The sequence below is a fragment of the Condylostylus longicornis genome, unplaced genomic scaffold (genome assembly GCF_029603195.1).
Source record: "Condylostylus longicornis isolate FDR11 unplaced genomic scaffold, ASM2960319v2 ptg000040l, whole genome shotgun sequence".
NCBI lineage: Eukaryota > Metazoa > Arthropoda > Insecta > Diptera > Dolichopodidae > Condylostylus > Condylostylus longicornis.
The window spans coordinates 1,575,107-1,587,210 of NW_026578009.1; the positions used below are offsets into that span (position 1 = coordinate 1,575,107).

The window sequence follows — 12,104 nt, forward strand, 5'->3', positions numbered from 1 at the left end:
ATGAAATGTAGATAGAAAAATTATTATTTTTAAAATATTTACATTTGTTCTCAAAACAAATTTGACATTACAAAGTCAATATTGAAATGTACTTAAGAAATTGTAGAATAGGTAACGTTTAGACATTCAAAATAATACTCAGAAAATTACGTACTACAGCTCAGTACTACAGAATCGCGCGGCATGTTGTTGTCAAAAATATTAAATGAATCATGCAGGGTTTTTTAAATAAGTCTTGCCCTTCTTTCTTCTATTCAATATTTTTCTTAACTATAATTAGTCTGAATTTCCAACAAACTAAATCTGCTATTGTTAAGCTTATGGAATTTTTGTCTTTTCTTCTGATTTTACAACAGATGAATCATTTGTTTTGGATGGATTCATATTGTTTTATTATCACAACGCATTTGAAAGATCTGTCATTTTTAAACTGACCTTGAAATTCGAAGAAAAATATTACTTTTTCATTTCGAATTTAAATTCGTTTTTGAAATTTCACATTTTTTTGACTACCTATAATATTGTGTTTACCTTTTAAAAACTAAAATTTTAAGTAAGTTGTCAGTTTTTTTTTTAAATAATTTAAATTTATTGACGTCAAATTATTTACAAAATAAGATTATATTTTACTTAAGATTATTCCGAAAAGAATCTTTAAGATTACTTAAAAATTGCACATATATACTCATGAGGAGTGTAAACACGAAAAATAAACCCCAGAAAATTGTGTTGATTCCATTTGATATTTTTGAAATTATCGCGCTGCTATTGGTAATTGTATATTGATTATGCAAACCTTTTTTGTTTATTTATCTTAAACTCAAACCATTAATAAAAAAAACTTATACTTTAATAATACTCTTTACAGTCATGTATTCGACACAATTAATAAAGTCAAATGATTCTGACATTCCATAGAACCTTGCAGATATTTGTCGTGTTATTATTTTTATGTCATCAACTGAAGTTAATTTTTTTTATAAAAATGTTTTAAATTATTAGACTATAGAATTTTTAAATTTTTCATAGTTTTTAAAATATTTAATATAAATTTTGAAATCAACCTTTTACAAGGTAGGAAATCATCTGCAGAGGGATGAAATTGATTTTCCATTTTGCAAAATAGGACTACAAATAAATAAAGTTTTTTTGCAATATTTATGTAGACTATTAAATTTTCTATTTTTATATTATTTTGAAGTTTGCCTAAAATTTCTTTCTTAAACCAGTGATTTTTTTGGGTTAAAGTGCAAATAAAAAAATTAAGAAACAATACTTGGGTGTTGCAATACCAAATCTGTATAAAATGACGTCGAATTGAATGATAAACTTGTACGTTGATACATAACATAATTATTTATATTCCCATTCTGATATTCAGGTAACAGTTCGTAACATGGTAATAAATATTGATACCTAAAGGAACAAGTATGATATTTGAAGGTTTAGACATAGAGTTTGTAAATATTTTTATCGCTATAGCAGCCATAATAATAGTTTATTTTGCATGGAAATCAACCAACGTAAGAGGTACAATCTTAACCACAATAATTGTAAAGTACAAACTAATTGTATTTCCTAAAATCTTATAGATTTACCGACAGCAGTTTTAATAATAGAAAACAATAGAAGAAGACTTTTGGAAAATATAACAAGACCACAAACTACAATACCAGGTACGTTTTATTCTTTTTATTAGGTAGGTAAGTATCATCTACTCAGTTTTTCGGTTTTTTAATTTGTTATTCTAGAAAGCATAAGTGATACAAGAAATCCATCAGTAAATCAGAGAACTGAAATATTGAATAATATTGAAGTTCCAGCTCCTTCTTTGCATGATGTTTTAGATGAAGTTTCTGATCTTGCATTATCTAGTGGATCAAGGATAAGTTCATCTTCAACTGGTACAAATTCTGAAATTTTGGAAGATAACGATACTGGTCCACAGGAAATTATTCAAAATATGGATAGTACAATTGATGAACCTCATTCAAGTGAAGGTATCCGTAGAAGACGTTTAGCATTCTATTCTCAAGAAAATCAAACTGAAAGTAATTCTAATGAAAATGTTATAAGAAGGGAAAATTTAAATTTGAATACAAGTGGAGATTCAACTCATGCTGAAAACTGTTCTAATGAAAATAACGAGAACGAAAATATTTCCAAAAGTGAATTGAGTAGAAACCAAAATGATCAACTAGATGGATTGGTTCAAACTGTTAACACTGCAAATAATCAAAATAAAAGTGATGATGAATTCAGAATAAAGTTAAAGTACTTAAATGATGACTTAAGGCTTGTAAAAGGAAATCCACAAGAAGCCTTAGGAGATTTTAAAAAGTAAGTCTTATTCAATAGAATAGAATCCTTATGCAACATTTTATTTGTTTTTATTAGGAGACATTTTATGGTTGAATTGGCTGCAGAAAAACTTGTGAGATTAGTCTTTAATGGTCATGTGTTACAACCAGATACCAAAACTTTACAAGCGTTCGGACTTTTTGATAATTGTGTGGTTCATTGTTTGGTTCACAAAAAACCAATGCAAACTAATCAAATGGAAGGATCCAATATTCAGCAAGGTTACAACTTATTTTTTATCAAAATTCTCTTTTCCTAATTAATTTCATTATTTTTTTATCTTGAATTTTAATATTAAAAACAAAATTATTTGAACTTTTTAGAACATCACGATAACCAAAACAATAACAACAATAATAATAATAATGCTCAACCACGTACCAGAACATCAAATGGGATTAATTTTAGATCAGGACTGACTAACGGCCCACTTTTTGTTTATTTTGCTGTAGGAATCACTAGTTTGGCAATTGTTTTTTGTTGGTATTGCAGGTTAATATAGAAGAAGAAAATTCAATAGATTTGAGAGTACTTTTTATATTATAATTCTTTAATTTTCAGATTTCAATATAGTTATTTATTTTCTTTATATTCAACTATTGGTCTTATTTTTATGACAGCATTATTTCTTTTAATTTTTCCATTGGTTATTCTGATAGAATGGGATGCAACAGTCTAAAATCGGTAGAAAAGTTTTTCATAAAATAATTCTGTTAATTTTTGTAAAGCTTTTTCAAATTCAATTTTCTTTTTTCCTTTTTTGAACATATTTTTGTTTGGACTTATGTTAATTGCTTTATATTTAAAAAAAAAAATACAAATTACAAAATCCTTTACTATATTTAAAATTTATGTAATTTGAATTAAAAATTGTAAAAGAAAATAACAAAATATAATTAGGAAATATTGGAATGTGATTTTGTTCAATAATGTGCAAATATACAATACATATGTTATTCTTGAAATAAAAATATTAATAAAATTGCATAACAATTTTTAATGAATTAATTTTAATTATTCAGGTGAGTTCAGAAGAAATAATAATATTGCTAAATGAATATTATATGGCCGTAAAAAACTATTAGGATTAAGAACCTTTTTCTTCCTGTTAAATAATACTTTTCTAATTTTAGACCATACAATTTATTAAAACTTTCAAATGAAAAAAAAATACATAACAATATTTTTAAAATTTTCATATATATATATATATATTTTTTTTTTAATTTCAATTCAACTAGAAGTAAACTTAAACATAATTAAATCTTTATTATATTTAAAAGAATCAGTTCCGTAAATTTCTTTATAAATAAGTTAATTCACTTCATTTTTGCTAATTTTAGATATTTAAGAAATATAAATTAAATTTCTTTTTTTTTCAAATTATTAATAAATTCTATAAATTACAATTTCAAATGAAAAGAGATCCATCTGCTGGACCTAAATAATGTAATGATATTAAAAGTACATCGATTATAGTCCATACACCTAAACCACCAAAACTAAACAGTTTTCCAATTCCTTCCTGCCAATGACCTAAATAGAATCTGAAAGTACATATTTTATAATTTAGGAAGTAGTAAAATACAATTAGTATTTACAATTATAAATATTAATATAAAAACATTGATATTACATTTTATACTTATACATATGAAATATTAACAATATATGAACGTATACGCAGATAAATATATACTATAAAAGCTTAGATATAAGTTAAAAAATAATAAAGTAATAAAAAAAAGTTTTTTCAGCAAAACTCATAAAATGAAATCAAATGACTATTTTTAAATTACTTTACCTATCAGCACCGAAACCCCCTAAAGTTAAACTAATTATTAATGCAGTACTCCATTTGTATCCGTGAGTCCAGTTGCACGGTACTCGTTTTGAGAATTCTCGATTTCCCAAACAAAGTACATTATCGTAAACAGTACAATTTGTTCTGTTTAGTAAAATTATAAAATGAAAAAATATTTTGATTAAACATCAACAAATTTTTATATAACAAAAATATTGCGTACTTATATCTAGCTTTTGGATCCATTGAATTGCAATGTCCCTTAAGTTCACATCTGTGCTGCCAAATTTCTGTTTGATAACAATATCTACAATTCATTGTTCTATTAAAAGTTTTTTCCCCCTAAAAGTAATTTTTTTTCGATATTTATAATTGAATTAATATTTTTTTTAAATATATTTATAAATTGAATTTTACCACGCATGCATATGATGATTTTACTTCGCACGTTATATTTACATCCTTTCCGTAGCGGCAGTTTTTTTTATAGTTACAATTTAGACATGTCACATTTAAATTCTTACATTCTATTTCACTTGGGCACGATGATGTTTGCTAAAATTTAATATTGCACAATTATCATTTCATAAACTTCATTTTTTTTTTTTCATTAACTCACATTTTGAGGTATACTAATGGGTTCGGCGTCAGAAGTTATATTTTTTTGGTATTCTACTTTTGAAGATGGTTCCATTGAATTCAAAGCTGAAAATTTAATATTCTGTTATGAAAAATATTTTTTATTTAAAAAACTTTCATACCAGTTTGACTTTGATGGATACCATTTACAAAAAAAAGCAAAACTAAGGTTACAGCTGATCGAAGATTTATCACAATACAATCAGAATCTACCATTTTTGTTAATACTGTACATTTCTATATAATTTTTTTAGTTGACTGAAAAAAAGTTTCATGAATTCTTTAAAAATATAATCCTAAAATCGAATTTTAAAAATATATTTATTGCTATCGAGTGAACTGTAATGCAAAATGTAAATGACAATGAAACGTCAAAATATGTTTACAAAATAACTGCAAAGATGTGAAGCAGCACATAAGCACTATTTTGTACAATATACACAAAGCAGCGAGATCTATTGGCAAATATTTGTATTATTAAAAAATACAAAACAATTATATTGCTAAAAGAAATTAAATTTTTATTAATGCAGTAATAAATTTAAATTTATTTCAAAATAAGCCAAACTTTATAATTTTGTTATATTTTCTTATTATGAATAAAACTCAAATAATTGGTGAATTTACTTTTTATTAATCTAATTCGTTTGAAAGCTAACTTAAAAGTGCAATTATAATTTTATTTTTTATAAAAAGTCACTCCTGTGTAAACGCAACGTGACCACCCATCCTAAGAAATTAAGTTGAAGTAATTTTGCTGATGCGTTAATTTTTCATTTTATTTACATATATTATTTAACATTTTATTAAATTTGCATTATATTAATATTTATCATTTTATTAATTATTATACGAGTAAATCCGAATTAACTTGTTTATTTTCAAGTAATAAACTTAGAAGTTAGTTTTCAAAAGTTTTGTTCAAAAAGCTGTTTAAGATAATTTTTTTAATTCGAAGTTCCATTGCTAGCTATTGTTGACATTTAATAATAAATTTTGTTGCATATTATTATACATCAGATCGCAAATAATAGGAATTACTCTTTTTTAATTATATTTACTGTTAGGTTAAAAGTAAAATGAAGGCAATTATTTTTTGTTAAAGTTTCAAGCAGAGATCAGATGATTTTTATATTAGTTATAATTTTCAAATTGTTAAATATTTGACATAAGGTCTGCGATAAATCTAATCAAATATGTGAACAGTCATCAGACTTTATTCGTAGATTGGAATTTAGTAGACATCTACATATTATACAAAAATACTGTTTTATGTGTTACAGTTCCTACGTTGATATGCAACTCTAAGCCGACTTGAAGAGAATTTCGATCTCATATAAACGCTACTTGATTTGATATTTTCAAGTCAAGCCGTTTCGATAAAATTATTACTTGAAAATTTACGGCACATACGCTAATTTAAAGATTGAAAATGACAAATTTATCTATAATGCTTGTCAGCTAATATCAAACTGAAGTCGATTTCAAGCAAAAGTAATATTCCTTCAACCTGTACTGTATATACGCAGATTGAAATTTCAATTTCGGTTTAATCAGGGAAAAAGAGTTGTTATTTTCCTATAACGTTAATATTAATTTTTAATATATAGAATAAATATGGCATTATTTTTTCAGGGAGAAACTTTCCATTTAATAAAAGCATTGGCAATTATTTTCAAATTGATAAACTAACTTTGCATAATTCATTCTTTGTTTAAGTTATTTGCCGCTAGTTTTTTTAGGGCTTATCATTTTCTTACAATTAAATTTGCCGCTACTTTAAGTAGGAAAAAAATCCGTAAACAAACTTCAAAATTTTTGGTATCTGCTATCATTTATTAATACAGTAATTGAAGCCAAATATTATTAATTTTAAAAATAAAAATTTTTAAACAAATATTATAATTCTCTTTCGAAATGGGAGTACCAGCATTTTTCCGTTGGTTAAGCAGAAAATACCCCAGCGTTATTGTTGATTGTGTAGAAGTAAAGGTATGTGTATTGTATAAATAAAATATAACCACGTTTGGTTTATTTATTCACCACTTTATACAAAATATGTTTAACATGAATTCTTTAAAATAACTTTAATTTTTTTTAGACTGTTGATGATAATGGAAAGAATGTATACGATGATATGACAAAACCCAATCCAAATGGAGTTGAGTTCGATAATTTGTACCTTGACATGAATGGCATTATACATCCGTGTACACATCCAGAAGACAAACCGCCGCCTAAAAATGAGGACGAAATGATGGTTGCAATTTTCGAATGCATAGATCGTTTAATGAATATTGTTCGTCCGAGGAAAATATTGTACATGGCTATCGACGGAGTAGCTCCCAGAGCCAAAATGAACCAACAAAGATCGAGGAGATTTCGTGCAGCAAAAGAATCTATAGAAAGGCGGAATGAAATAGCCAGAATTCGAAGCGAACTTTTAGCCAAAGGATGTCGTTTGCCACCCGAAAAACCAAAAGAGGAACACTTTGATTCAAATTGTATTACACCCGGCACTCCTTTCATGGAAAGGTTAAGCAGATGTCTACATTATTATATCCACGATCGGATGAATACTAATCCAGCTTGGAAAAGTATTAAGGTAATTTTATCAGATGCAAATGTACCGGGTGAAGGTGAACATAAAATTATGGACTTTATTCGAAAACAAAGATCTCAGCCAGATCATGATCCGAATACGCAACATGTTTTATGTGGTGCTGATGCAGATTTGATTATGTTGGGCTTGGCTACACATGAACCCAATTTTACTATAATAAGGGAAGAGTTTTTACCAAACAAACCTAAACCTTGTGACATTTGTGGTCAATATGGTGAGAAACTAAAGGATATACGAAACTGAATATAATAGACAATGTTTTATTTTTCAGGCCATGAAGTAGAAAAATGCCAGGGTCTAGATGCTGATATAAAAATAGATGATGCACCTATTGTGGGTGAAGTTAGATTTATTTTCGTTCGGCTTTTTGTGCTTCGTGAATACCTCAAAACAACTTTGGAAATGCCTAATTTACCATTTCCTTATGATTTTGATCGAGCTGTAGATGATTGGGTTTTTATGTGCTTTTTTGTTGGAAATGATTTTCTGCCGCATTTACCTAGCTTAGAAATTCGAGAAGGAGCGATTGACCGTTTAGTTGAGCTGTATAAAAAATGTGTATACAAAACAGGAGGATTTTTAACTGATTCTGGAGAAGTAAATCTTAACCGGGTTCAATTAATTATGGATGACCTGGGTTCAGTAGAGGATACAATTTTCAGGGAAAGGCAAAGAAGGGAAGAAAATTTTAAAGCCAGAGAAAAAGCAAAAAAACGTCGTATGGAATCGCAAGTTCCAAATTTTGCGAACATGCACAACTCGCAATTTGCCCCAACTCCATTAGGAAAAGGAATAACTCCTGCCCCAATTCAAAACGCAAGACAGGAAGCTGCTAATTTCAGAAGAATGGACATGGTTGAAACTTCTCAATACAACAAGCCGATTGAAAAAGACGGAAAAGCTGCATTAGAGGCTTTATTAAGACCTTCGAAGTCGTTAAAAAGAAAATCTGACGAAATTGACGAGAAGCAACAACCGGAGACTGTAGAGGAGGAAGAGGAGGAAGATTATCAAGAAAATGATGAAGTTCGTTTGTGGGAAGAGGGTTTTAAGGACAGATATTATGAATCTAAATTTGATGTTGGCCCGGATAACATTAATTTTCGATATTCTGTAGCACTGCAGTATGTACGTGGACTTTGTTGGGTGTTAAAATATTATTATCAAGGATGTGCGTCGTGGAAATGGTATTTTCCGTACCATTATGCTCCTTTTGCATCTGATTTTGTAAATGTAAGAGGTTTATCTACTAAGTTCGAGAAAAATACAAAGCCGGTAAAAAGCAATTTGATAAATAACACTAAATATTGTTTCAATATGCAATAATTTTTCTCCTAGTTTAATCCTTTGGAACAACTTATGGGCGTGTTTCCAGCAGCAAGTAGTTCACATGTTCCACAGCCTTGGGCTAATTTGATGTCTGACCCAGTAATTTTTTTTTATACATTTAAATAATTAAAAATTTTATGATTTTAAAATTCACTATGTAGAAATCTCCAATAATCGATTTTTATCCAGAAGATTTTAAAATTGATTTGAATGGTAAAAAGTTTGCTTGGCAAGGTGTAGCTTTATTACCATTTGTAGATGAAAAGCGTTTATTTAAGGCTTTGAAACCATTTTATTCGATGCTCACAGAGCAAGAGGGTTCGTTTTAAAACATAATTGAAGTTATTTATTTCCTTTTAATATTGTGATTTATAATTCTAGTGAAGAGAAATAAGTGTGGTGACAGTCGTTTGTATATAACGGCAGGAAATCCGGGTTTTTCTGTAATAAAATCGCATTATAAAAACAAAATTTTTCAAACAGTTGAAGTTCCAGTATCAATTCAAGGCATGCAGGGCAGAATTTTATGGTCTGATGATAATGTAGCCTTAAAAGGGTAAAATATAAAAAAAATATAAATTATACAAAACTAATTGATTTCATTTTATTAGAATTTGTACATCGCCTATTAAAGGATTAACAGATATTAAAGGGAATAATGTATTAACTGTTAAATACAGAGATCCTAAATATGATGATGATTTTATTTTTCCTGCCAGAAGATTACCAAACGCAATTGATCCACCAGCTGTGTTAAAACCTGAAGGAGCAAATCCAAATTACAGACCAACTATTGGTAAGTACTTCATTATGGAAGGTTTTTTTAAATACTTTTAATTAAATTTTTTGGGAATTTTTTTTTTAAAGGATTTAGACAAAATTCGCAATCGGCATCATTAGATGTTGCTGGACACAGAATGCTTAATCACTATGTTGGGCAACAACAATTTAATCAAAATAGTTATCAAAATTTCAATCAGAATTTTAATCAAAATCGGAACTCAAATTATGCATCAATTCCACCACCCACACGAATGAATAGCAGTAAGTACTGAAATTATTTTATTTTTTTTTTTTTTTGAAAAGTTATTGCTTTAAGACAGATGTATTCTTTGAAAAACATCCTTACCTTAATTAATAATTTCATTTTGTATATTAGGTTCATATGAAAAACTCTTATTAAATAAGCTAAGAGTAAAAGTGGAATATGTATACATATGTGATTAGTATTCTGAAAAGAAATATTTTTAAAAAGCATGCAACATTTTCCAATAATCTACCATTCAAAAATTATTCGTTAAACATTAGTATTTAAACGAATATATATTAAGTTTTTCTTCATTGATTATAAGTAATGATAAATTATGTTAAACTTCAAGGGAAAGGGCAAGTGACAATACCGAAATTGATAGCAAAAGGAATTTTATTTTTACAGAAAAGTGTAAATGAAACTAGATTGAGCATAAGTGAATCATAAGTTAACGATAAGGGTTGCCTCGCCCCAATAACCATATATTTAGGTTAAAGCTTTTACTTTTCTTTAGACCAGGTAAAGGAACATTTTAATAACAAAATTGTGAATTAATACTGATGCAATTAGTTTTTTCGATATTTTTTTTTTTGGAGATTTTTCGAATATATATTTTATAATTATTTAAGACTTAATATGTTGCTTTGCCATAATTTCCCAATTTTCTATTTAAACTAAATTCAAGCAAGTTATCTGCTTATTGTGATACTTTATTAATATTGATTTGATATATAGAAGCGTTTGTTAAAAACAATTATTTAAATAGGAAAAAAGATTTCAATAAAGAAATTCGAAAAAATTGGCTTTATTTGGTTCGATCATACATACATATACATTTATCTAATAGCCCTTCATATTATCATTTTTAAAATAAAATGAAATATTAAATAAATATAATTTGAATTTTCATTTTTTTCTAAATGAGTATCTGTAATTGTTATGTTTTTTTTTGCATTTCACGCTTAAGAAGCTGTTCTTTTTTTCTCTAGAAGCTATTTCTTATATTTTATGTGCCTACATTCACATAATTTCTACTACTATACATGTATATAAAATAGATAAATATGTATTTTACAAATTTATTCATAAAGAATAAAATTTTTATAGTTTAAATTTATTTAATATTTTATGTACATACATATATAATTTTAATTTTTTTTTATTATTATATTGATTGTCTTTGTGATTAACAAAAAAAAATTTTTTATTATAAAATCCATAAATTATCCTTTTTATTGTATTCGACCATCGATTTCTGAACGCCTAAGTAACCTTAAATTGTTGAAGAGGATAATCTCAACACTTCATTCTCAAAATGCATAAAATTTTTTCGTTTGTCTTTCAAGTATTCGCAAACAAATTAAGCCTTATTCAGCACCAAAGCCAAGTGGCTTATGCAGCACACATTATAGCAAAAAAAAAAGAGAAAAAACGTAAGAATATTTAAAAACTTCTCATCCAGGATTCAAGAGAAAAAGAGTATGGAAATTGAAAGAATACACAAAAAGAGAAAAATATAATGTATGAGAAAAATACAAAAGGAAAAGCAAATAAGTAAAAAGTCAATTTCGGTTTTCCCGACTATTTGAAAATTTAGTAATTTTAACTATTTTGTCTTTCATATAATTCTAAATATAGTTTACATTATTATATTCAAAATTATTTTCAAATCTACATTTGAAATTCAAACAGGTTAATGATTCAATTTTTAACGTAAGCAAAATAAAAAATAAAATCAATTAATTAATCACATTTTTTGTATTTGTGAAATTTGTTTTAGACAAAATTTGTCTAAATTTTAAGCAATTTCTTTCTAAAACTGAGTTTATTAGACTACAATCTTAAAAAAATTTCTATTAATTATAATTTTCAAAAAATGAATTAATTTAAGGCAAATTATTAATAATAACTTTAATAATTAATTATAATATTTAGATTTTTTTACCAGTTACCACAACTTTGCTTTAAGCTAAGTTATTTTTAAATGTAAAGAAATTTGTTCTATAACAAATTTCCTTGCAGTCTCCTTGAGAAAAGCAGTTCATTCACATATTGCTTGATATTCGAAATGTAGTATATTCGAAATGCTGAATTATGTTTTAATACTGTTTTACTGCATTTTGGAAGTCAAAGATTATTTAATAACCTAAAATTAAATAGCGTTTTACTTGAGCTTTAAAGTTGATTTTCCTAATCAGCGTTTATTTGGTACTATAATAATGTAATTATTTGTTTTTTTTTTACCATATTTAAGCTAATGAAGTTTATGAGATTGAGATTTTCAAATATTTACTGAAAAACAATGTGCTCGTTTAAAT

At 26.6% G+C, this 12,104-nt stretch overlaps 3 protein-coding genes across 5 annotated transcripts in view; 2 read left to right on the forward strand and 1 right to left on the reverse strand.

The window, feature by feature from the left end:
- Window positions 1-925: 925 nt before the first annotated feature.
- LOC129609534 (transmembrane and ubiquitin-like domain-containing protein 1) lies at window positions 926-3,345 on the forward strand. Of its 3 annotated transcripts, none has more exons than XM_055521502.1 (7): window positions 926-1,074; window positions 1,382-1,530; window positions 1,593-1,676; window positions 1,752-2,340; window positions 2,398-2,582; window positions 2,685-2,853; window positions 2,923-3,345. In XM_055521502.1, the coding sequence occupies exons 2-7, from the start codon at window positions 1,431-1,433 to the stop codon at window positions 3,038-3,040; spliced, it is 1,245 nt and encodes a 414-aa protein (XP_055377477.1). In that variant the 5' UTR covers window positions 926-1,074; window positions 1,382-1,430; the 3' UTR covers window positions 3,041-3,345. The 3 variants fall into 3 exon arrangements, with proteins under 3 accessions (XP_055377477.1, XP_055377476.1, XP_055377478.1); XM_055521503.1 differs by having other exon boundaries at window positions 967-1,074; window positions 1,230-1,530; XM_055521501.1 differs by having other exon boundaries at window positions 926-1,530.
- A 193-nt stretch (window positions 3,346-3,538) lies between these two features.
- Window positions 3,539-5,143, reverse strand: LOC129609750 (TM2 domain-containing protein almondex). The gene is made up of 6 exons (XM_055521864.1): window positions 4,927-5,143; window positions 4,785-4,870; window positions 4,583-4,720; window positions 4,389-4,507; window positions 4,166-4,309; window positions 3,539-3,908 (listed from the first exon to the last, which is right to left on the reverse strand). The coding sequence occupies exons 1-6, from the start codon at window positions 5,018-5,020 to the stop codon at window positions 3,773-3,775; spliced, it is 717 nt and encodes a 238-aa protein (XP_055377839.1). The 5' UTR covers window positions 5,021-5,143; the 3' UTR covers window positions 3,539-3,772.
- Window positions 5,144-6,599: 1,456 nt separating this feature from the next.
- LOC129609566 (5'-3' exoribonuclease 2 homolog) overlaps window positions 6,600-12,104 on the forward strand; it is a 31,753-nt gene continuing 26,248 nt past the window's right edge. The window contains exons 1-8 of the mRNA XM_055521554.1: window positions 6,600-6,796; window positions 6,906-7,641; window positions 7,699-8,702; window positions 8,766-8,855; window positions 8,918-9,074; window positions 9,138-9,312; window positions 9,368-9,552; window positions 9,624-9,800. Coding sequence (XP_055377529.1) covers window positions 6,722-6,796; window positions 6,906-7,641; window positions 7,699-8,702; window positions 8,766-8,855; window positions 8,918-9,074; window positions 9,138-9,312; window positions 9,368-9,552; window positions 9,624-9,800 — 2,599 coding nt within the window. The 5' untranslated portion in view covers window positions 6,600-6,721. The remainder of the gene's footprint in view (window positions 6,797-6,905; window positions 7,642-7,698; window positions 8,703-8,765; window positions 8,856-8,917; window positions 9,075-9,137; window positions 9,313-9,367; window positions 9,553-9,623; window positions 9,801-12,104) is intronic.